Raw genomic sequence first — 26,574 nt, 5'->3', positions numbered from 1 at the left:
GTATTCATTTTTCTTTTTTTGTTTGTTTTCTTCCTTCCTTATAATTGAAAATATAAAGACCATAGCAATCATTGTCCTCTGAAAAGGGTGATATTTTCTCAATTTCGAGTCTAGTTGGGCCTTTACTGTCTGCTTCTTTTTCCACTTGGGTTTCTGGAATCCCACCCTGAACATGCTCCAGTTAGGAGCTGGTCACATTAGGGAAGGAAGCATTTCCAGGCAAGTTTTCTAGCTCCTTTGTCAATGAAGCCAACTCTGTATTGACAAACTCAACTTCTCATAGTTAAAGACTTTAAGTCCTTTCAAGACTGGAAACACAGCTTATCTTCTAAGCACTCTGCAGTATGGCAATTGTCAATTCTAGCCCATGGCGCCAAGTAAGGAGAGAGAAAGAAATCCATCTGGGTCTGGTTGTAGCCTAAGGCAAATCCTGTATCTTACCGCCTTACCACATCCTTTCTATGCACCACCACAGTTTAAAATGCATCAGAATAAAAGATTTGAATTCTCTCGCTTACTACTTCTCACTCATTCGCTTTAATTCTTTCTTTTTTCCCGTTTATTTATTTATTAAAGATTTCTGTCTCTTCCCTGCCACCGCCTCCCATTTCCCTCCCCCTCCCCCAACTAAGTCCCCCTCCCTTGTCAGCCCATAGAGCAATCAGGGTTCCCTGCCCTGTGGGAAGTCTAAGGACCACTCACCTCCATCCAGGTCTAGTAAGGTGAGCATCCAAACTGCCTAGGATCCCCCAAAGCCAGTACGTGCAGTAGGATCAAAAACCCACTGCCATTGTTCTTGAGTTCTCAGTAGTCCTCATTGTCCGCTATGTTCAGCAAGTCCGGTTTTATCCCATGCTTTTTCAGACCCAGGCCAGCTGGCCTTGGTGAATTCCCGATAGAGCATCCCCGTTGTCTCAGTGTGTGGGAGTACCCCTCGCGGTCCTGAGTTCCTTGCTTGTGCTCTCTCTCCTTCTGCTCCTGATTTGGACTTTGAGATTTCAGTCCGGTGCTCCAATGTGGGTCTCTGTCTCTGTCTCCTTTCATCGCCTGATGAAGGTTAATATTCAGGAGGATGCCTATATGTTTTTCTTTGGGTTCTCCTTATTTAGCTTCTCTAGGATCACTAATTATAGGCTCAATGTCCTTTGTTTATGGCTAGAAACCAAATATGAGTGGGTACATCCCATGTTCCTCTTTTTGGGTCTGGCTTACCTCACTCGGTATAGTGTTTTCTATTTCCATCCATTTGCATGCAAAATTCAAGAAGTCCTTGTTTTTTACTGCTGAGTAGTACTCTAATATGTATATATTCCACACTTTCTTCATCCATTCTTCCATTGAAGGGCATCTAGGCTGTTTCCAGGTTCTGGCTATTACAAATAATACTGCTATGAACATAGTTGAACAAATGCTCTTGTCATATGATAGGGCATCTCTTGGGTATATTCCCAAGAGTGGTATTGCTGGGTCCAGGGGTAGGTTGATCCCAAATTTCCTGAGAAATCGCCACACTGCTTTCCAAAGTGGTTGCACAAGTTTGCATTCCCACCAGCAATGGATGAGGGTACCCCTTCCTCCACAGCCCCTCCAGCAAAGGCTATCATTGGTGTTTTTTTTATTTTAGCCATTCTTTCGCTTTAATTCTTGCAGGCAAGCACAGCATAAGCAGGAATGGAGTGGGTGAAGAGGTGGTAACCCCCCCTCTTAGCGCTCATTCTTAGGGCAGGGTCCAGATGTCCTCAAGGAGTGCTGCTCTGCACTAATGGCGTCTTCCTCACCCCACTCACCTCTTAGCTCCTCTCAGGATCCAGTTCTTCAGGAAGAGTTGACCTGTGGTGGCCAGCTAGCTGTCAGAGTTCTTTGTGGTGGCTTCCTGCCATTGACTTCAAGTTGAAAACATTCTGTGCTAGATATTCAAAGTGTACCCCCTTCCTAACCAAAACAGGAAGCTTTCCCCGCAGGAGCACCAGGGGCTTTTTAGTTTTTCAGCTTCTTTTCTGACTAACCTCCAAATTTGGGGATTTCCATTCTCCTGTCTATTGCCGTAAGTGTGTTGCTATGTAGTAATGAAAATAGTGTCAGGAACCAGAGCACACACATACTCTTAGCACTTAGGAGGAAGGAAGCAAGAGGGTAGACAGGAATTCGAGGCTAGCCTAGGCAACAGTATGAGACCTTGTCTCAGAACATAGAATAAAAAATAGTGTATATGATACTTCCACTTCTCAGCCTCAGTGGCTCTCCACAACCCATTCAGTCCTGCAGCTTTCATGCTGCCCAAAACAGCACCATGTGGGAGACCAAGTTCAGATGCCAGCTTGGGATGCATCCATGGCTCACTCTGGACCATACCTCTCTGCTGACCCTGAGGAAACCCTTCCCAGAAGATTTCACCTCTATTATTTTGGTCTCTTCTTAACTGCGGCTTATTCTTCAGCCCTAGTTGTTGGCATCGTTTGTCACAGTGAAGGGAAAGTTCCAGTTACAATGTATCACATGAATGGTCCTGGCAGAGTCTTCCCTCTGAAATGTCACAGGCCAGGTCTCCATTATCTGTGTGTCTCTCAGCACTCTGTCCTCTAAGCTCCCATAGCAGTTCATTCGACCTTGAGAAATGGCTTTTCCAACCCAAAGTTCCAAAATCCTTCCCCGGTCCTCCCTAAAACCAATATGGACACCATGACCAAAAGTAATTGGAGGGAAGAAAAGGTTTGTTTATTGTATTTCCATATCCTAGTCCATCCTCGAGGGAAGCCAAGCAAGGAACTCAAAGCAGGAATCTGGAAGCAGGAAGCGAAACAGAGACCATGGAGGTACGCTGCTTACTGAATTGCCTTTCCGTGGCTTGCTCAAACATTTCCTTAGAAGGCCCAGGCCCATCTGCCCCAGGGCGGCACCACTCACAACCAAGAAAATGCCCCACAGACATGCCCACCGTCCAGTCTGACAAAGGCACTTCCTCAGTTGAGACTCCTCTTCCCAGGGAACTCTAGTTTGTATCCCATGGACAGAAACTAACCAGCACAGCTGCTCAGCTGGATAAGCCCCCAGCAACTGAGTGGTTACCACAGAGCCACTGTGGCCAAGACAGGCTTAGTGAGTCATTCTGAGAAGACGTTTGAAGAGTCCTGTGCTCAGGACACAGCATTGTTAGGATGCCTCGGTAATACACACATTCGATGCAGCTCTTTCCAAATTCCAATTGCCTTGGTGTGCGGTTTTGATTTTGAAACAGGAGTTTACTGTCTCACTATGCTACTGAGGGTGACCTCAAATTTACAATTCTCCTGCCTTAGCCTTCCAGTTGCTAGGGTTATAGGCATGTGCCACCATACCCGGTACAACATCCTATTTAAAAGAAATGAAAAAAAGAGTCTTCAAATCACATAGAATTGAAAGAAGAAGTAGGTAAGTCTTGGGGAAGAAGTAAGTGGTTTTCATCTTTGGGCTTGTGAGACTAACGCCATCCACACATGAAATCCCCACGGGCAAGTCTTTAGATATGCACGTGGGTGGGAATGGAATGGCAGGATATGTTGTATTTCATGTTGCAGTTTTTAAAGAACTGCCAAACTGTTTTTTTCTGACTTTGGACTTGTTGACTTCAAAACTTGCTAGACTGCTGTCATAATTGAAATAGTATGATATTGGCCTAAGAACAGAAGTACAGATAAGTGTAATGGAGTAGAGACAAAGAATAAAGGCTACCGTGATGAACTGTGTCTAGCAAGGACTCCAAGCCCGTACAATTAGGGAAAGACGCTCTTCAACAAGTGGTGTTGGGAAATCTTGATGTCCACATGTCACCAAGGAATGAAGCTTAGCTCAGATGTCTAGCGCTGGTATGAACTGGAAGTGGACCAAGCTCTACACTGAAGAACCAGTGCTGTAAACGTACCTTTAAAGGAGCCCCGGGAGGATTTTCACTGACACTGTAGTTGACACTGTTTACAGGAATGCCACCAGAAGTAGGAACCAAAAGAGAAAAGTGAACTGACGATCATCCCAGTTAAAATTTTATGTATTGGACTGGAAAGGTAGCCTGGGGAGTAAAGTGCTTGCTGCCAATCCCGACAACCTGAGTCCCAGCCCTGGGACCCAGCTGATGGGCGGAGAAAACTGACTCCTGCAAATTGTCCTCTGACCTTCATCTGTGCACTGTGTGTAAGCATGTTCACACACTCGCGTGCATGCACACACACACAATAAATAAAAGTAAATACAGTTTCTTAGAAATTTGTATATAATATGACATAATTAAAAGGAAAGCAGGGCTGAGTAGGAAAAGGTTCTTGCTACCAATCTGACAACTTGAGTTCAACCCTGACCCCTGCTAGTTGTCCTCTGACCTCCAGGCCTGCACCATGGCCTACATCCATCTGTACACATCCACACATAAAGTAAATTTAGAAAATTATAAATGAAAGTGAAAAAGTCTACACAGTGGAATGAAACACTTGTAAGTTGTACATGATAAAGAATTGATGCCCAGAGCATATAAAGAACAACAGCGTAATTGCATAGAAACAGGCCAAGTATTTGAGTGGATATTTCTTTAACAAAGACGTACAGATGGTCCCTGAAGACGTGGAAAGATGCATAAGATCATAGTTCGCTGGGTAAATGCACATGAGAGCTACAGTGAGCGCCACCGCATGCCTAGACTGGCTCTGATAGCGCTAAAGGATGTGTTAGTGTTGGCAGACATGTGGAGAAATTAGCACAGCTCTGCATTTCTGTCAGGTGCTGGTGCAGCCACTTTGAAAAGAATGTGGCAGTTCTTCAAAATAATTGAAAATAGAACTGTAGTAATCCAACAGTTCTATTCCTGGGCACTGTGTGACCCGAGGAGAAGAGCACACGTGTATAGTCATGTTCATAGTGGAATTATTTCCATAAGCTAAAAGGAAAAGAAGATCTAAATGTCTACCATCAAATTAAGTGAGAAACAATGTGATATGTGAGAAGGAGAAATGGATAATTGTAGTTTAACACAGTGGTTCTCAACCTCTGGGTCCAGAACCCTTTGGGGGCAAACAATTGGTCCACAAGGGTCACATATCAGATATTCTACATATTAGATAATTACATTATAATTCATAACAGCAACAAATTTATAGTTATAAAGTGCAATGAAAATAATTTTATGGTTCCTTACCACAGCATGAGGAACTGTACTAAAAGGTCGCAGCATTAGGAGGGTTGCGAGTAACTGGTTTTACAGGTTCACTTATGCTAAAGATGATAGGAAGTTTGGGTATAGATAGTGATAATGCCGTGGATGTACTTGGTGTGCCCAGATTGGTCATTTGCCGGTTAAAATCATAAGCACTGAGCTACACATTTTATTCAGATAGAAACAACTTCTAGCAAAGGATGCAAAGGAACTTTCTGAAAGTCTTTTTGCAGCCAGGCGGTGGTGGCGCACGCCTTTAATCCCAGCACTCGGGAGGCAGAGGCAGTCGGATCTGTGTGAGTTCGAGACCAGCCTGGTCTACAAGAGCTAGTTCCAGGACAGGCTCCAAAACCACAGAGAAACCCTGTCTCGAAAAACCAAAAAAAAAAAAAAAAAAAAAAAAAAAAGTGTCTACTGTAGTTGGACTAGCATTCATGGGGCATTGGGTTTGATTCCCCCCCCCCCCCCCCTGGGATTCTCTCTTGCTCAGACTGGTTTTTGACTCCTGGCCTGTTGTGGTTTTACTGCCTTAGCTTTGCACATAGGTATGAGCATAGATGCACACCATCGTGTCCAACTCAAGTAATCTGGTCTCTAGATTTGCTGCTCTTTGCCTTGTCAAGAAACTCCTAGGCTACTGGTGGCTTTTCTCAGCCGGCCTGTGGAAATGAGTCTGGCTGGGACCAGGCCTGATACATCTGTGACAGCTGTGGATTCAGGTGATGAGTTTCATCTCCCAGCGTCTGTTTCCCTGGACACAGAATGGAGAATTGGATTAGCTCAATCCAGATTTTAAGATTTTAAATATCATGCTTTTCTCATGTGCTTCTTGAGTTCCCAGTCCTTCCCAAATTCCATAACCTCAGGAGGTGATTTAGGTGTTATCAGAAAGCTTTGCCCAAGGACACCATGTTAATATGACACAAACAGCACCATTTCTATGGAAATTACCTGTCTGTAGACTGCTACGGGCCATAGTTAGCGCTGTACACTGTCGGTTCAGCCTTCACCTGCCCCAGACATAAAATCCTGCTTTTTTTGGAAACAGATACACCTTTCATAATCTCTGAAAGGTTATGCCCAAAGACCAAGAAATGTAGCTTTTAAACTTATGCAGCTGGGCTTGGGTAAGCAAGGTAGAGAATAAAAAACCTAAGATTGTCTGCCCCGAGCAAGGATGGAATGCAGGAGCTGTCCTTTGGTATGTCATCAAAAATACCCACAGCTCTTATCTTAAAGGGAATCAGAGATAGTTTATTTTAGAGCCATTATGAGTGGCCATGAACATAGATGATGTTGCCCTAAATTCCATGTTCCAGTGTAGAAGCAGTTTCATAGGTTTATTATAGTTGTATAGAACAAAGGAAGTCATAAATCAAGCTAACTTTAAAATACATCAGTGGGCCAGGCAGTGGTGGTACACACCCTTAATCCCAGTACTCAGGAGGCAGAGGCAGGTGGCTTTCTGTGAGTTCAAGGCCTGCCTGGTCTGCAGAGTGAGTTCCAGGATGGCCAGGACTGTTACACAGAGAAACCCTGTCTTGAAAAAACAAAACAACAACAAAAAATTGGTAGTTCCATCACAGAGGCAGATACATCAAGATGAGGGAAAGTTTTCTGTAGGCCCAAGATGCTATCTGATGACATCCTTATTAGCTCTTGGATAGGTGGAACTAGTGTTCCCCTATTGACAGCTTCTACAAGATTTTTGGTGGTGCTGGTCTGGCCTTTGTTTTGTTTTATTGTTGTTGTTTTAATTTCACAAGGTGTTGGTTCAGATACAGACTGGGGCAAGGAATGGCTGTTCCAGAGGCTAAAACTAGCTCAAGGTAAAGTAATTAACCTCTGAACCTACAAAATTCCAGTCTTCACAGCACTGAGCTTCAGATCAGCCCACCGATCTCTGCAGACATAGAAGTGCCTTTCCAGGAGGTTTTGTTTATAGCTGGACACAGCTTCTTTTTCAAAATTTTCGTTCACGGGTGCTGGGTTTGTGACAGCTCAGGATGTGGCTCAGGGAAGCAGTTGCCTAGCATTTGCGGGTTGATTCTCAGCCCCAATACAGGTCACCTGCTTGGACAGATCACCTTACGGAGGTACCGTTCTAAGGAAAGATTTGTTTGAAAGGCAGGACTCTGGGCTTTTAGAGACCTGCTACAATTTCCTGAGGTTTATACCCTAGAATCTTTCTCTTTACCTCTCCTTTAAAAAAAAAAAAAAGACAGAGTCTAATGTAGCCCAGCTAGCCTCAGACTCAGTATGTATCCTTGAACTTTGGCTACTCTTGCCTCCTGTGCTAGAATTACAGGCATGTGTCACCACCTTTTTTTTTTAATGTGGTGCTAGGATCTGGATTGCACCCTACCAACTGAGTTACATTGCCAGCCCCTTCCTCACCTTCCAGAACCTCCCCTTCTTTGCCCCTCGCAATTTTTCGATAGTTCTGGACCTACTTTCATCAGAATCATGTTCAGTGGCAGAGGGAAGTGGGAAGGGCACACCTGCAAGTCTCTCCGCAGTAACTGACAAGAGTGTGCCTGGTCCCTGGGAAAGTCACCCACTCCAGCTCTGCCTGCATCTGTACCAGCATCCACACTGGAGCCCCCTGTGTTGTGTGCTTCCCTGCTACCTTACTGCAGTTCACTGTCTTGAATTTTCTCTGACCATCTTGGCCATATCCTGAATTAACTTAAAACAGTCTGGATTATCTCGAGCTCCCTCCAGCACATCCCCTTCCTGCTTTCACATCTGTGCCCCACTGAGTCCAGTGAGTGCTGCCCAATGGATATGCCAAGTGCCTTTTCTGCATCTCCTGAGACAGCCATCTTCTGTCTTTTGAGTCTCCTTATATAATTTATAACATTTATTGATTACATGTATTGAACCATCCCAGCATCTTAGTTGGAGTTAAATCCAACTTGATCATGGTGAATGATCTTTCTGATATGTTCTTGAATTCAATTTGCAGGTATTTTGCCAAAAAGATTTGCATCTAAGTACATTAGAGAAATTTTTTTTAACTATCTTTAGTATCAGGGTAATACTAGCTTTATAAAAAAAAGGGAGGGAGTTGGTGATATTTCTTTCTTTGCTATTTTATTGACTAGTTTTAGACATATTATTGTTCTTTGAAGGTTTAGAGAAATACACCTGTGAATCCATCTGGGCCTGAACTTTTTCAGTGTAGGGAGATTTAATTACTACTTCAATCTCACTGCTTGGAAAGATTTGTTTAAATTGTGTAATCTTGACTTGGCTTAATTTTTATAGGTCATATGCATCTAGAAATTCATCCATTTCTTATAGATTTTCCAATCTAGTAGAATATATATTTTTAAAGTAAGACTGAATGATATCTGGATTCCACTAGCATTTCAAATAATGGCTTCCTTTTCATTTCTAATTTTATTAATTTAAGTCTTTTCTCTCTTGCTTTGTTTGGGTAAGGGTTTGTCAACATTTTCAAAGAACCAATTTTGTTCCGTTGATTCTTTGTGTTTGTGTGTTTCCATATCATCAGTTTTGGCCCTGATCTTAATGCTTTCTTTCTGCTGACTGTCTTGGGGGTTGTCTTGTTTTCCTAAGGCCCTAAGGTGGATCATTCATTATTTATTTGTAACCTCTCTGATTCTTCATGTAGATACCTAGAGCTATAAACTTCTTTTCCTCCGTCTGTTTTCCTTATGTCTCATAGGTTTGGGAATGTTGTGTTTTCATTTTCATTTGATTCTAAGAATTTTTTTTGTCATGTTCTTGACTCCTTTAGAGATCTACTCGGCATTAATCTCCAGGAGTTTATATATGGCCTAGTGCTCCTCTTACTGTTGATTTGTGGTCTTATTTCAGTCTCATGAATATGAGGAATTATTTCAATTATCCTGTGTCTGTTGAAGCTTGCTCTGTCCTAATAGATGATCTATTTTAGAGAAAGCTCCATGGGTTTCTGTGAAGAATGTATATCCTGCAGTGTGTCAGTAGAATGTTTTACAGTGTCTGTTCAGTTCATTCATCTGTAATCATTCAGTTACATAGTTCTCTATTTTTAATTTAAATTTTTTTACGTTATTTAATGTATTTGGAAAAGAGATGCCACGGGAGGCATTTAGGACAGCAAATGGTTAAGATCAGAAAAGAATCCCCTCTGTCATAATTGAAGCACTAAATATTTAAAACAAAAAGTATACTGAAAGAAGCAAGTAAGAAACACCAAGCTACACAGACACAGGCCCATCAGAAGAGCAACAGATTAATCAGCTGAAACTTTAAAAGCCAGGAGGGCCTAGACAGATGTAGTTCAAATTCTGAAAGACAGTAACTACCAACCCAGACTACTATACCCATCGATTCTATCTGTCATAACTGAAGGACAAAGAAAAACTCTCCATGATAAAAATAGACTAAAGGAATGTATGAGACAAAACAGAGGCACAATTTCCTGCAGTTTTTAAGACACTGTATGCCCAACGTGGTAACACGTCCATTCATTATTCCCAGCACTCAGGAAGGGCAGCTCTTTTTCAGTTTGAGGCCCACCAAATCTATATAGAGAGTTCCACATCAGCCAGAGCCACATAGTGAGAGCCTGTCTAAAATACAGGTGTTAATTTAGGTATTGTGTATGCGCACATGTGCACATTCATGCGTACAGAAGTCAGGTGCACTTAAGGGAGTCAGTCCTCTTGTGGGCCTGGGAATTGAACCGTCAGAGCTGGCTGCGGTGCCTTTATCGCTGAAGCTGTCTTTCCAGTGTACAGGTTTGGAGGGTTTGATTTCTGTTTTGTTTGCTTGTTTTTATACTATGTGTGTAGATGTTTTGCCTCATTTACCCGCATATATACTTGTGCACTCCATATTCGCCTGTCCCTTGAAACTGGAGATATGGAAAGTTGTAAGCTACCATATGGATAATGGGAACCAAACCCAGATCCTCTGAAAGAGCAGCAAGTGCTCTTAACTCCCAAGCCATCTCTCCAGCTCCCCTGACCCTTACAGTTTTAAACCTCAACTTTTTTTAGGTCTGATTGCAGGTCATGTAATATCTCTCACCTGAGGAATTACAAAAGCTGATGGGGGAGGTAACCTCTGAGCCCAGCATGATCCAGCCCCCATGTGCCAACCCAGACAGAAATAAATGTGTTTTATCGTCCAAGCAGCCTGCTCCCGTGGGGAAAAGCACCTCACCTCAGCTTCTGCATCTTTCACTGCAGCATGCCCAATGATTTATGGGCAGGTAATAACCTTAAAGATGAGCTTTATCCTTACAAAAGAGCCAGTGCCAGCTGGGCACCATGGCACATGCCCTCAGCCCCAGCACTCAAGAGTGGAGCAAAAGGATCATGAGTTGGAAGCCAACCAAGGCTACATAGCAAACTCCTGTCTTTAAAAGCACAAACATACGAGCAAAACCCATACATAGATCATGAGGTTCTATCATTTCCAGGTTCACATTGCCTATCAGAAAGTGAGACAGGACTGGTGTGGAAAATCCTATATATGTCTTGCTTTTATTGGTTATTGAATAGAATAAAGAAGCTGCTTTGGCCTGTGATAGGGCAGAATAGAGGTAGGCGGGGAAACTAAACTGAATACTGGGAGAAAGTAAGTGGAGTTAGTGAGATGCCATGTAGCCACTGGAGGAGATAGACTTTAGCGGTAAACTCCAAGCCTCATGGCAAAATATAAAATAATAGAAATGGGTTAATTTAAGATAAAAGAGCTAGCTAGCAATATGCTTAAGTGATTGGTCAAGCAGTGTTTTAATTGATAGAGTTTTATGTAATTATTTCAGGTCTGAGCAGTCTCCACCAACACAGGACACCTACGGAAATGGTGGCACAAACCTGTAATTACAGCACTCAGGAGGCTGAGGCAGAGACTGAATATTTGAGGCCAGCCTCTTCTACATAATAAAACTCTATCTCCAAAAACATAAGAAAGAAAGTACAACACCATATCAAACTCCTCTAAGAGGGAGTTGAGTTTGTGACAGGCTCAGGTTATACCGATCCGCTAGCACTATACTATTCTAAGTAATGTACTGTCTGCACCTTCAGCCTCTGGTATCCACAGCCAGTAGTTGAGCTGTGCCTGTTGTTCATTGTTGTTTTGTTTAACAGTGAGCTAAGTTTTGGTCTAAACCTTCATACATGCTAAGCAAGCATGCTCGCAGTGAAAATATCCCCAACTGCTTTTACTTGTTTGTTTACACTACTCAGGGTTTCACTGTATGGCCTTTGCTGTCCTGGAACTGGCTATACAGACCAGGCTGGCTTCAGATTCAGGTGTGCCTGCCACCTCCTAAGGGCTGGGATTAAAGGCGTGCACCATTGTGCCTGACTTCATATCTTTGAGGCAGTATCACTAAATTGTTCAGATTGCTCTTAAATTCCCTCTATAACCCAGGGAAGCTTTGAACTTGTGATCCTCCTGCCTGACCTTCCAAGTGCTGGGATATAGTCCATTTTACCTACTTGACATCATTACGTAGCAGGTGTTTGTTGTTTTTGACAGGATCTTATTTATAGCCCAGGCTAACCTAGGATTTTCAGCAGCCCTTCTTCCTCAGCTTACCAGCTGCTGGATGGCTTGAATCACCACACTGCACATTATTCTCAGTGAGAATTTATATGTGAAAAGAAGATAGTCAGTCTGCCTCTTGTGAGGGGCAGAGACAGTAACCACGTAGAGGCACTTGTGAATACTCCTGTAAGGGCTTTGAAAGACGACTCCTCCCCCTGTGACAGGTGAAGGCGGTTTGTGCCCCTAAGTGCATAGGGGACGGACTGGAGCGCAGTAGTCACTGTGCCTCCGGTTATACTTTCCCACTAGCTCTCTGGGAACCTGTACGTACGTGTTTCTCTTAGGGTGCAGAGAGCACGTGCTGGAAGCTGCGAAGCCTGAAGCTATCGGGGACACTGCGGACTTGGCCCTGCCGCCCGAAATGCCCATTCTCATCGACTTCCACGCGCTGAAAGACATCCTGGGGCCACCAATGTATGAGCTGGAGGTGAGAACTCTCATATCTATGTTTTCACTGGCGCTTGCTTGGTAGCAGGCAAGTAGAGTTGTGGTTTCTGAGGCTGAAGTTCTGTCTTAAAAGGGAAATCTCCCTGTGTACTGTCACACGTGGTGGTGTGACTCCATAGGGAAAGAGCCATGTCGGCTCCAGGACAGCTAGGCTGACTTGACTCAGTCATCCCCTCCATCTCATGATTGACTCATGCTTGTGGCCTTGCTGCTGCAGAAGAATCCTAGCTTCTGTTGTGTGATCTTAATCAAAGATGTCTTGTCTTGTGCTGCTGAGGGCTTGGGGAGGAGGTGGGGAATCCACATGATCCCCACTGTCTGAAAGCAAGAGTCCAGCTTTAGTGTCAGACTGGGGCTACCGCCCACCAGATAATGTATTTCAGGACCCTATCATCCCTCAGGGTTAAGCCAAGTGCTGGGCTCACCCTTTTACTGTCCTGTTCTGCTTTTCCCTTTCCTACCTCACAGAAGGCCTGAGAGCCAGGACAAGCCGAGACGCAGATGGACATAGTTATAGAATAGGATGTTGAAGCCATTACAACATATTTGAGGAGTTTAAATGTTCCGGGTGCTTTCCTAGGAAAGGTTTGTAAAGATGTCTAGAAAATAAATCTGTCAAATCATGCATAAGGAAGTCTCTCGAGCAAAACTTCAAAATCATTACCAGTGATGATGGTTTTCCTAAAGGCTTACAAAGGGGAGAAGAGAAACTCCCTGCAGCCATCTTTCTTGCTCATGTGTTAACTTGTGAGCTAGCTTTTCAGCTGACGAGCCTTCCCACAAAGCTCCCATTCACTGGAACAGTCCTTGTTTATTTCAGATCTGGAATCGTACAACCAAAGGCATTTGGGTTCTTTGAATTCTTAAGATACCAGGGATTTGAATTTCAAAGTGTTTAAAGAAAATGAGCTTAGTTTTCACTGTCAGAGTCAAGACGGGTTCTGATTCCATGTTCCATGGCCTCTTTCTCTAGACTCTCCAGAAAAGGCTCATCCCAGCAGTTCTCTGAGAACTGAAACAAAGGCTAACACTTGTTTCTGTCTGACTGTAACCCTTCTCGGCTGATGTTGACTTTCTGCCATTTCAACAGCGCTGGCAGAGGAACAGCAAAAAGAACAGAAAGGAAAAGCTGTACACATGGCTTAGTCATGCTCTTTGGTGTCATTTTATTTTCCAAACAGCATTTTAGCTATCATAATAGAACTTGACCAGCTTGAATGTAAAGGAGGATTTCAGCGGGGTTTGCAAACCTCACTCTTGGTCACCCTCTGCTGACACTGTCCCCTGCAGAGATAGGCACTTTGTCGACACACTTGTGGCCTGCCATACTTTTATACCACGTTCTTCATCTTTACGTGGTCTGTCAGTCACACCTATACGCCTATAATGTTTACTGGGGCATTACTGGGACGCCATGGCTCCTTGTGAAGGGATGGAGCAGCTGTACAATCTTGATGGGTGCATGAGTCTTCCTCTGGACTAAGAGTCACAGAGAGGTCTCCACATTTGCAGAGATCATCTTAGTCATGGGAGATAAAGCAATGTAAACGTGGCCACAACTAGATATGCAAATGGTCCTTAAGTATTGATCTTTGAAGTATTAAACCAGTTGGGCTGAGCTGGGCAGTGGTAGCACACACCTTTAATCCCAGGACTCTGGAGGCAGAGGCAGGTGGATCTCTGTGAGTTTAAGGCCAGCCTGCTCTACAAGTGCTAGTTCCAGGACTACAGTGAAAAACCCTGTCTCAAACAAACAAACAAAAAAAACCAGTTGGGCTGAAGAAACAAGAGCAGGTTACAGGAGATTGTCATCATACCTGCTGTCCAGGGTCAGTTCCCAGAACCCGCAGAGTTGTCACCATACCTGCTGTCCAGGGGTCAGTTCCCAGAACCCGCAGAGTTGTCACCATTCCTGCTGTCCAGGGTCAGTTCCCAGAACCCGCAGAGTTGTCACCATACCTGCTGTCCAGGGGTCAGTTCCCAGAACCCGCAGAGTTGTCACCATTCCTGCTGTCCAGGGTCAGTTCCCAGAACCCGCAGTTGTCCTCTGACCTCCACACGTGTGCTTGGCATGCATGTGCATGTACACACGCATCAGTTTAAGAGGCCCAGTCTAGTATCCATTAACCTTTTCTTGAAACATGTTAAATGTTTCCTCAATCTGCATATTAGCCTAATTGCCAGTTTGAGTGGGAAAATAACAACAATCAACCTGAGGGCTGGGGTTAGAGTTCAGTGGTACACTGCTTACCCAACAGGCACAAGGTGCTGACTTGACACTTTTATTCTACTTTGACACATAGTGAGAAAAACATTCTGTTTGTTTTGTTTTTTGAGTCAGGGTTTCTCTGTGTAGCCATGGCTGTCTTGGAACTCGCTGTGTAGACCAGACTGACCTCAAACTCACAGAGATCCGCCTGCCTCTACCTCCAGAGAGCTAGGTTTAAAGGCGTGCGCCACCACCGCCCAGCGAGAAAAACATTCTTAAAAGGTTTGTGCGTGTTCGTGTGTTTACAGGCACATGTCACAGTATACATGCAGAGGTCAGGGGACAGATTTTGGGAGTCAGTTCTCTCCTTTCACCATATGGATTCTTCTAGGGATCAAACTCAGGACATCAGGTTTGACAACAAGCCATCTCTCCAACTCTAGAAAACAGTCTAGACCGCAAGGGTCCGCCTGTCTTAGTGGAGAGAACTGGTGACCCTACAATCAGTAGTAATAATGGGGGGCTAACAGGTATGCGCCGCTGCATAAGCAGGGTTTGAGAATTGTTTTTGTTGAGTCATGTCTTAAGAAATGTTGTAAACCACAACTTGCTCTGTAAAAGGGCCAAGGGCTAGGCTTGCATTTAAGAGATGTTTGAACTCCCTATGTGCTTGATTGTTGAGTTTTATATGAGGACACAAAACCTCAGGAACCCATGTCTAAGAATGGCAGGATCTTCCCTTGGATAATTGTACTACCCCTGGCCACAGGGATCCTCCGTTTGATCACCACTCCCTTCTGCGCTCGTGTGTCATTCAGGTCATCACTACTCTCCGCTGCAGGTCAGTCTCTACCCACTGTGAGTCTGATCCTTTCAGCCTGGCCATATCCATCCTTCCAGTTAACAGTCTCCCAGTCTCCTGCCCAGAATACCAAGATTATCCAGCAGATGGTGTTTCAAGAAAACAAACAAACGTGTGTGTGTGTGTGTGTGTGTGTGTGTGTGTGTGTGTGTGAATATGTGCACATGTCCACTTTCATGCCATGAGAGGACACCTGCCTTCCCACCTTGGTTTTGAGGTAGGGTCCTTCTTGATTTTGATGCTATCTATATCAGGCTAACTGGTGTGCAGCCTTCCAGATGAGTCTCCTCTACCTCCGATTGCCATAGGAATGCTGGGATTAAGTACACACTGCCACACTCGGCTTTTCAGTTGAGCCTGAATTGAACTCAGGTCATCAGATTTACAGAGCAAGCTCTTTTACCTACTACATCATCATCCCAGCCTGGTTTCTTTCTTTTTCAATTTTATGTGTATGGATATTTTACCTGAATGTATGACTATGTGCCACTTGCATCCTTGGTGCCCATGGAGGCCTGAAGAGGGAATGTGATCCCCTGAAACTGGAGTTAACAGGCAGTTGGCTATGAGCTGCCATGTAAATGTTAGTAGCTAAACCTGGATCCTCTACAAGACCCCCAAGTGATCTTGATTGCTGAGCTGTCTCCCCATTTTGCCTGGTTTCATGAAGCAACATGGTTAATAGTTTTGAGGATTCAGCTGTAAGAATTGATTGGCAGGGGCTGGAGAGATGGCTCAGAGGTTAAGAGCACTGATTGCCCTTCCAGAGGTCCTGAGTTCAATTACCAGCAACCACATGATAGCTCACAACCATCTGTTAGGAGATCTGATACCCTCTTCCAGCCTACAGGCAGACATGCAGGCAGAACACTGTACACATAATAAATAAATAAATAAATAAATAAATCTTTAAAAATACACACAGGCACTAAAAAACAATTTTAAAAAAAATGTAATTGACAGCTAATAAAACTGTAATAAATGGCTTATTGTGTTAAACATAACTTTGCATTCTGAAGATTATTCTTTAGGATTAGTTCATCCAGCCCTGGAAAGAAGCCATGCAATAACAAGAATAAGAAAATTGACCCATACTTGTGTTTTTAAAGTCATGAACAGTTTTATCATCTGGTTTTTTTATTCTTAAACAGCACTGGCCTATCTTTTCCATCTTTCTCAATTAAATATAGCACAGAGCAGGTGCCAGTGCTAGAGGGAACTGACTGTGGTTGAGCTGGGCTGGTAGCCTAGGGTAGTTAAACCTGCTGCCTACCTGTGACGAGAAAGGTCAGAGTTAGCTCTTACAGTAAGCTGACTCCCCAGTGGCTTCCCTGATGCCACCGTTTCCACTGCACACACCTGCTAGAGAAAGACTGGGTGTGAGCCCCGAGCATAGTGACACAGTACCTGACGGTGGAGAAGCCTCCCATTGGATTGGTACTTGGTGACATACTGAACTTATTTCCTCTGGCACAGATCACACAACGGAACGGGCAGTCTGGAGACTGGAGTGCAGACAAAGTTAGCATTGTTGTCTTTCTTTTTTTTTTAAGATTTATTTATTTATTATGTATACAACATTCCTTCCATGTATGCTTACATGCCAGAAGAGGGCACCAGATCTCATTACAGATGGCTCTGAGCCACCAAGTGGTTGCTGGGAATAGAACTCAGGACCTCTGGAAGAGCAGTCAGTGCTCTTAACCTCTGAGCCATCTCTCCAGCCCCAGCATTGCTGTCTTTCAACTGTTACTTTGCATTTTCATATCTGGGATATGTTAACCTATAGCTTATCACCTAGACTCAAAATCCCAGCTAAGCAGCCTGCTCCACTTAGACTGCAGTCGGGCCGCACAGGGCTGTCCCATGATCACCAAGGAGTGGCAGTGTTTCTGCAGTAGCTACAGAAAGCCTGTGAGAGCTGCTGCTCTGCTCCCTAAAGCAAGCGTACATACTGAAAACCCAGTCAGGCTTTGGATATGTAGAGATGCACAGTCCAATAAAGATACACTGATAGAGCTACTGCTTCCTGAAGATCAAGGCATATATAATTGGACCCAGCTCTTGGAAGTCAGTTACTCACCCGTGTTCTAGGACTATACTGCATCTGGCAAATACTAAATAAGAAGTGTATGTAACTCTTGTGGCAGACAGCCAGATAGTGAGAGGGTATCTCAAAATAATGCCAGGTAGTAAGTTCTCAAAGGGTTAGTACTTAAGTTTGCTCTGGAAGAGCAAGTCTTACAGGACAGTATGATTAAATGCTCTGGAAATAATTTCTCCATCTTGACACAACTGATTGTTTTTCATCCTTCAAGGTATCTGAGCGTTTGAGTCAACCTGGAGTGGCAATCGGATTAGCATGGACTCCCTTGGGTGGCAAAATCATGTTTGTGGAGGCAAGTCGAATGGACGGTGAAGGCCAGCTAACACTGACTGGCCAGCTCGGGGACGTCATGAAGGAGTCTGCCCATCTTGCCATCAGCTGGCTTCGAAGCAATGCGAAAAAATACCACCTGACTAATGGTACTGGCCCAGCCACAGTGGGAAGGAGGGCCCTGGGATCATGATCCAGGAAGCATCTTACACTGTGTGACAAAGGTGACCCACTCAGTAACGTCCAGTGCTTGGCTTCTGAACGCCTATGGAGACTCTAGTGACTGTGTTAGAGCTGTTTGGCTTAGTGCCTGAGCTAGAAACAAGAGCAAAGGTTTGTTTGAAATCATACTTAGAGTAGAATGAATCTTTCTGTCCAGACCTCACTCTAAGTGCACTATCCATTAATATTTTTGAAGGGTTCATTTACACAAAACACCCATTTTTGTGTTTGATTTTATTCAGAGAAAAAAAATAGGTTTAGTTTTTCTACATTAAATTTCCTTTTTTCCTTTTTAAAGCTTTTGGAAGTTTTGATCTTCTTGACAACACAGACATCCATCTGCACTTCCCAGCTGGAGCCGTCACAAAAGATGGACCATCTGCTGGTGTTACCATAGTAACTTGTCTCGCCTCACTTTTCAGTGGGCGGCTGGTGCGTTCAGATGTAGCCATGACTGGGGAAATTACTCTGAGAGGGCTTGTTCTTCCAGTAAGTATAGAAAACATTTATGTTCTTGTAATTTTTACTCAAATTATTTTTAAACTTTCATGAATAATAGTTTGTTCTGTAAACACTCTCGTTTAAAATAGGCATTAACAATTTAGTACCTGTAACTAATTTTTATTTTAAACTTTGGGCCAAGTAAAAGAAAACATCTCTCCCATGTTCCCTTGTCATCTAAAAAGATTTAAGGGGAAAATATTAGCATGGTTGGTAGGAAGGTCAGCAGCTTACCTGAACATCTGCAGTCTCTCTCTCTAGTTAAAGATGACTTGCATGTATATAAAGTTTTAAGCTCATCCACACTTCTTGAATTGAGACATCCTGGCAGCTTGCAGAAACCTTAGATTACTGTAATTGGCAAGATTTAGAGCAAAACTACCAGCATAAATATGGGAACGGAATTAAAGTTGTCTGTTACATTTCAAAAGGCCTGACAGGCGGTGGTGGCACACGCCTTTAATCCCAGCACTTGGGACGCTGTGAGTTTGATGCCAGCCTGGTCTACAGAGTGAGTTACAGGACAGCCAGGGTTGTCACATAGAGAAACCCTATCTCGAAAAACAAGCAAACCAAACAAAAACATCTTAAAAAGCCTGCCCGTATCTGTGGGTCTTAGGTTCCAGTGTATATCCGGATCCGTCTACACAAATGCTGTGGCTAAATACACAGGACTCAAGTATTAGGACTTCCAGTGACTAGGTGCCAGGACTTGTCTACAACAGACTGACAGATCCATGACAAAAAAAGAGAAAAGAGCTAATGTTCTTTACTCTGCAAAATATGAATGAAAGTAGATTATAGGATTACCAGTTAAGATCATTAAAGGGGTCAGGCACACCGAAAACCCCAGCAACTCAGGAAGCCTGAAGCAGCATAGGCAACTTAGTGAGACCCAACCTCAAAGTGAAAAAGAGCCAGAGATAAGCCCAATAGCAGAGGACTTGCTCAGCCTTAGTTCTAGCCACTACAACAATTGTACTCCAATATTTTCATTCAACCATGCAAGGACCATGAAAAGTGGTAGAATTTAAAAAAAAAAAAAACTTACTAAGGCTGAAATAAAAAGGAGTCTTTTGCACTTAGGAGGCAGAGGCAGGAAGATCTCTGTGAGTTTGAAGCCAACCTGGTCTATAGAGCTAGTTCCAGGATTGGCTCCAAAACTATAGAGAATCCCTGTCTTGAAAAACCAAAAACAAATAAATAATAAATAAGTAAAATAAAAAGAAATCTTTTGGATTGAGTGTGGTTAGAGAATGACTAGGGAAATGATATACAGTATAGTCTGTCTGCCATATCCAGCGAACGGGAAGATGGACTACAACAAAGAGTAAAAGAAATAGCAGAGCATACCCTGGAGTGGAAAGAGTCCTCAGCCACTGAGAGCCACTGGCTACACAGTGGAACAGTGTTACATACAGTGTCTTGTTCTTGCTCTCAGTCCAGTGTGAGTGTAAAAAGAGACATTTCATACTGGAAGGACACAGTCTGTCTCAGAATTTTCTCTGAAGAAGGCACTCCAGAAAAGCGCAGTCTGGGCCAGGGTGACAGCTATGTAGGAAGACCTAAAGCTAGCCAGTTAGGCTGAAGCTCGGAGAATTTAGGGAGCAGGAGAACCTGTTTCTTTCTGTGTGATGCATAGGAGGCCCAAGTCCTCACTTGTGGGCTTTCCCAGTCTGTGTAGATAACCTCAAACATGATACGTTGCTACTTCTAGGGCAAGTGATCCAACCTATCAATCCAGGCAGCAGCTTTCTTCTTATGCCTTAGCACTGAAATTCACGTAGCATCATTTCCATCAGAGGGAAGGGGAATGAGACTCCACCTTTTGTGAAGGAACCATTGGTTGTAGGAATAGCTTTTTGTTTGTTTTTAAATCACAAGAGGCCGGGCGGTGGTGGCGCATGCCTTTAATCCCAGCACTCGGGAGGCAGAGGCAGGCAGATCTCTGGGAGTTCGAGGCCAGTCTGGTCTACAAGAGCTAGTTCCGGGACAGGCACCAAAGCTACAGAGAAACCCTATCTCGAAAAACCAAGGAGAAAAAAAAAAAAAATCACAAGAGGGGTCAGCCCTGGTGGCACATGCCTTTAATCCCAGCACTTGGGAGCAGGGAACAGAGGCAGACAGATCTCTGTGAGTTAAGGCCAGGGTAATCAACAGGGTAATTGTCACAAAGCAACAATTAAAAAACAACCAGAGCTAGTTTGGAGTGTTCTCATTTTTAGATGGCACAAAGGCCTTTGCTTTATGGTAATGAAGACAATAATCTTGTAACACAACTGAACATCCTCTGTAAGACCAGATCATTTAACTTTAAAATCTTTATTTTATAAAAACAGAACTGTAGCAAATGATGTACATGTACACATTATATAACATTTACAGCAACATACTTATTTCGTCCATTTGTCATTTCTTCATGGTAAAAATTTCCAAAATTCTTTCTTCCAGCTAGGAATAGTATAACCAAGCTAATGTAATACTGTTACAGAATCAACCTAAATACAAGGTTGCAATCATTCACATACACACACACATACACACACACACACACAAAGGCATCCATAGATATCATGATTTCAGATTTTCTCATTAAAATATTTAAAATGGAAGCAACACAAACATTTTTTTAGATAGACTATCATTAGCCTTTTTACTGGCATCCCAGCTCAGCTCATACCATAACCAAATGGGAGGTGGCTGAATACCCAAGCTCAGTGAGAAGCAGGTCCACTTGCAGACCATAACCCTTGACGGCTGTCTTCTCTCGCCTGGCAGGTGGGTGGAATTAAAGACAAAGTGCTCGCAGCACACCGAGCAGGGCTGAAGCAGATCATAATTCCACAGAGGAATGAGAAAGACCTTGAAGAAATCCCAAGCAACGTCAGACAGGATCTAAGTTTTGTCACAGCAAGCTGCCTGGATGAAGTTCTAAATGCAGCTTTTGATGGTGGCTTCACTGTCAAAACCAGGCCTGGTCTCATTGACAGCAAACTTTAGACCCCAACGTCAGCTGGAATTTTAATTATGAGGTGCCAAGAGGTGCCAAGGCTGGTTTTAGGCACCAGTAAGAGTAAGCAAAATATCCCTAATTTGTGGACATAATCAAGATAACAATGAGTCTGCTCAAGTAGCTGTTGATGTTTATTACAAAAATATTGGTTTAATAAAGAATTAAAACTAGAAGTGTGGTCTCCAGTGGGATTGGTGTCCCTGGAAAAGATACAGAACAGAGGTTCTCTGTGGTCGCAGAACAAAGAACATGCTAGAAATGTCAACCCTCTGGCCCACTATAGACCCGAATCCTACTCAAGGATGTGGAATAGAGATCCAGGAATCCCTCTGACGTGTCTGATATGTTTAATGATTGGGTGAGTCAAGTGTGGTGGTACAGGTACTCGGGAGGCAGAAGCAGGTGGGTCTCTTGACGTTCAAGGCCAGCTTGTTCTATACACCAAGTTCCAAGGCAGCCAGCCAGGACTACATAGGGAGACCCAATCTCAAAATAATAACAGTTGGCACATACTCTTAACTCTGGAGACCCATGTAGACTTTATTGGATCCTGGAACCCAATTACTTAGAAGGGAAACTAGCAAAGACAAAACTCTAGGCAACTATTTAAAAGTCTAGGATGAGGCCCACATAGGACCATACAGGTCCTAGGCTGAGGGAAGCAGCAATGAGAACAGTAGCATATGTTGGCAGTCACTGCAGAAACACAATGGCTTTGGGTGCCTGTAATCTTGAAAAACTACAGGCCCAAGGGAGCAGCTGTGTGTTTCGGGATGACCCCTAAACTTGGAATCCTTGTTTATGCCAAATCCCAAGTATGTCAACTTGGAATGCCTGTTTGCTCCTGTGACTCAGTCTGAGGTACCAGGGTGAAGGCCCCTTACACTTACTAGGTTTCTGAACCCTGTTTCATACATGCTCATGTATGAAATAACAGTATTATTGCTGATTGAACAAGAATGCAATGTAAACAACACAATTTTAATTCTAGAGTCAGAATCTTACAAGATATGAGAAGAGCTAATATAGTTTTGATACTTCCTGAATGAGAATGGGGTCTGCAAGCTACCTAAACCCTGCTCAGGCCTACTAAAAATCTCTGGAGGAAATACCGAACCAGGACTAGCTGGGGGCACTCATAACCCTTGATGAGCTCCTGACCTCTGTAATCGTGCACAAGGAGCAAAGGAACAATCCAGGCCTTGTCCATCCAGGGCGCCTTCCCACCAAGCCCTGCTTCATATTCCTGCCTGAGGTGGTAACACAACATCTTTTAAAGCTCAGGGTTCTCTGGGGCCTAGAAATCAGCACTGACCTACACAGGAAATTACATAGGGCAGCTTCTGTGCTGTCTGAAGTAGGTGTGCATTTTCTAAAACAGATTTATGTCCATCTTTGTGTGTGTGCGCACAGGCACCTGCAGAGGCCAGAAGAGGGTGTCGGATCCCTGGAGCAGGAGTTACAGGTGCTTGTAAGCTGCCTGGTGTGGGTGCTGGGAACTAATTTGGGTATTCAGCAAGAACAGCAAGCACTCTCAACTGGGGAGCGGTTTCTCCAGCCCATCTTTCCTTTTGAAAGGGGCCATCTGGGATTGAATGGTGTGGTTTTTGTTTTTCTAACACTGTTTTTGGTTGGCTGTGCAGCAGGTTTTGATCAGAGAAACTGCATAAAATCCACCACTGTAACAACTTACAAATATTTAATTCAGGGACATCTGTGACATTCAGTGTTCCCACTGTCCATGATTTTTTCAGCACAAACAACTCATTCCCCCAATTGCAGACCTGGTAACCACTCTTCCCCTCTTCCTTATTCTAAGTGTTTTGAAGAAGTTTTGTTCTTTTCTTGTCTGACATCTCACCAACTTGTCAAGTTTATCTCTGTATCATGTATCAAACTTCTTTTTCTGGCTGAACAAGCCGCTGTGTACATATGACATACTGCTTATCCACTCCCCTACTGTTCTGTGACTGTGGACTGTCAACAGGAATGTACAGATCCCTTGCTTTTCTATTATTTTGGGATGTGTGCCCAGAAGTAGAACTTCTGTGGTGGTGCTTTGATCAGAATGCCCTCCCAAAATGCATGTGTTCCATTTCTCATAGGAAAGGGCTCAGAAAACGAGCTAGTTACTTTGTACAGGTGCACTTCTCTACCAGGTTAGCACTGAGGCGACATCTGGGAAGTAGGGGCACCTGGCTCCCATCCTTCAGCTCATCAACCCTGACCTCCAGCTTCTGCCTCCAGACCTGACCTGTCCTTTACTAGCCACAAACAACTTTCTGACCATGCATGCATGTGTCCATGTGTGTACATGGTGTTGGGGACCATAGTGGGACTTGCACATACTGGGTAAGTACCCAAACACTGAGCTAGAGCACACCTCAGCCTCAGCCCCATCTCCTCTCTACTGTGGCCGCACCGTTTGGGACCTGCATAGCTTTTAGGTATCAAAGGCAAACAAAGCTGTAATGCCATGGTTATCAACTTTCTAAGTATAATTTCAATTGTTCTGTCCATGTATCATCCCTCTGAACTCTTCTATGTACTACAAATAAGACTCTATAATCCTGAGTCACAATAATAAGCTATATGCAAATTTAGGGCCAAATGCCTTCTGTTTTAGTTGTTCATAAAATATTTAATACCAATAGGTAAATCAGTGACTATAAGTAAAATACCAGATTATGAATGATATAAAAGATACAAGAATCTTTTTTTAAAAAAAATACCAGGTTGGCCAGAGGAAGTGCACGCCTTTAATCCCAGCATTCGGGAGGTCTACAAAGTTCGAGGCCAGCCTGGTCTACAAAGTGTCAGGACAGGCTCCAAAGCTACGGAGAAACTCTATCTCAAGAAACAAAACAAAAACCACCAGGTCAATGTATGTGCTGAAAACATGATTTTCTTTCCTCTTCTCTTATAGCAATTACAGTTTGTATTCTGGACTAGAGGTATTACTCGGTAGAATTCTTGCTTAGCACTGGAGAGGCCATGGCTTCAACTCTGAAACACAAACAACTTGTGGCCATACCACATTCCCTCTTCATACTAGAGGGGCTACAGCTGGGTCTCATGTGCAGCACCAATTCCAACTCTGAGACAAGCACTGCTTGAGCTCCAGGACACTGATTCCCATCTGGGCACAGTAGTTCTGATGGCTACCATTCATTTCCAATACTAGGTGAAGGGACAGTCACTTTTCATTGCTGTGACAGAATACCTGAGGAAAAGACTTCTTTGGGCTCATGGTTTCAGGTTTCCGTCCACAGATGCCCCATCGCTGTGGGCTTGTGATGAAGCAGAACACGGTGGTGGGAAGGGAAGGTGTGCCAGAGTAAAGCTGTTCACCTCATGGCAGCTGGAAGCAGAAGAGCCAGAGAGGAAGATCCAAAGACAAGACACCCTTCCAAAATACATTCCCCAGTGACATATCCCTCCCCCAACACTCTATTCAGCCATCAACATCCACTGATGAAGTTACCAGTGATCCACTTTTCAACACCATCACCAGGGTCAAGCCTTTTACACCAGCCATTTTAGATGTGCCAGGTCAAGCAAGACACATCTCCCCCACCAAACCTAACTCAGGCAGTCACCGCTGAAGGCAGAAGCACTTAGTGGCTCTCCTAGGAAACTTACACAAAGGAAACTATACTATAAAAATATTAAAAAGTATTAATTTTGACAATCTGGGATTAGTCACTAGTTTTGCTTAAAGAAATAAATGTGTGTCACATTTCTCAGAGCAAAGGAGAAAGAAACTGCACTGTGTATGACAAGAAAAGTAGGCTGTCAGTCTCCGATTTGATGGTTAGGGTCCAACAGTAATGCTCTTCTCCCTGATGTATTAACACGTAGTGTGCCTTACAATGATTATTCTTTACTAAAAACAAAACAAAAAATGAGCTGCACACAGTTTTAATCCCCGCCAATGCCGAGAACCCAAGGTCTTACTGATCAAAATCCAAGCCAGCCAGTGCTATAGAGCTGCACCACAAGACCTGGCTCCATAAACAAGCTATCAAAAGGATTTTAATTCTAGGAAAAAATTGTCTTCGATAAAAATTCCCTTGAGATACACTATAGTGCTTGGTATAAAAGCTAAATTCTGTTTGGGTGATGCCATCTTTAAAAATGTTTATTTTGATAAACGATATAAATAGCTTAACTGGACAAGTCGGACAGAACTCTTGTGTTTTGCACACTCCCCATGGAACACTGCTCAGTCCACAAGCTTCCACAATATCCACACCTTTTCTTTTGGGACAGGGTCTTGCTGTATAGGCCAGACATGCTGCTTACCTGCCTATGCACTGGCATGTTATGATCCTCCCACTATGGCCTCCCAAGTGCTGGTTTGGGATTACTTTTTTTTTTTTTTTAGATAATGCACGCAAATGGAGGCAGAGACAGGTGGACCTCTGTGAGTTCAAGGCCAGCCTGGTCTACAGAGTGAATTCCAGGACAGGCTCCAAAGCTATAGAGAAACCCTGTCTCAATACCCTCCCCACAGTTCCTGAAAGACACCAAAAGGGTCAAAGCAATCAACAGAAATTATCTACAATGTAAAGACAAGAGTCCATTTTTGTGTGCCAAATCTCAAGGGAACAAGAAATGTGGCTACATTTCTCATCTGTGGGAATCAAGAATATGAAGACTTAATAGCTAATAAACGTTAATGTGTCAACCTTACCTGCTGATAAATATACATAAAATATGCCTTCACTTGCTAAAATTAGCAAAAACAGGAGATAAACAAAATCCTTTACAATTCTGGGTCCCACTGAAGCCTCCCCAGAGAGCATCAATAAAAGTATCACGACTTTTCAAATATTAATGCCCAAAACATACTAAGAACATACAGACTAATATGTAAGTAGCAAAATAAAAAATCTTGACATATTAAACAGCAAAATTAGCTGAGATATAGTGAGTGGCCAAATTACTAAAAATGTTTTTACTAGGGATTCAGCCACTGAGTGCTTGCTTGTGGTAGTTTTGCTGGGGCACTAGGGTTAAGCCCAGTAACAACAACAACAAAAAGTCCAAGTTTTGTTTGGTTGATTATTTTCTATTTTTGAGTCAATATGTTGAGCAGGTTGACCTCAAAACCTTGCGTTCTGCCTTGGCCTCCAAGCCCTGAGATTACAAGCATGAACCATGGCCAGCCTTCCCAACACTATCA

At 43.5% G+C, this 26,574-nt stretch overlaps 1 protein-coding gene across 1 annotated transcript in view; it reads left to right on the top strand.

Moving 5' to 3' along the window:
* The window catches only part of Lonp2 (lon peptidase 2, peroxisomal), a 72,723-nt gene extending 51,164 nt beyond the window's left edge, over positions 1-21,559 (top strand). The window contains exons 12-15 of the mRNA XM_041650587.1: positions 12,040-12,182; positions 17,592-17,799; positions 18,171-18,361; positions 21,152-21,559. Of these exons, the coding sequence (XP_041506521.1) occupies positions 12,040-12,182; positions 17,592-17,799; positions 18,171-18,361; positions 21,152-21,373 (764 nt within the window). The 3' untranslated portion in view covers positions 21,374-21,559. The remainder of the gene's footprint in view (positions 1-12,039; positions 12,183-17,591; positions 17,800-18,170; positions 18,362-21,151) is intronic.
* The last annotated feature ends 5,015 nt before the right edge of the window (positions 21,560-26,574 follow it).

This window comes from Microtus oregoni, unplaced genomic scaffold (assembly GCF_018167655.1).
Source record: "Microtus oregoni isolate MIOR12 unplaced genomic scaffold, Mior012 000004F_ref0000308, whole genome shotgun sequence".
In the NCBI taxonomy this organism is placed as follows: Eukaryota; Metazoa; Chordata; class Mammalia; order Rodentia; family Cricetidae; genus Microtus; species Microtus oregoni.
This window is presented reverse-complemented; position numbering and strand designations above follow the sequence as displayed.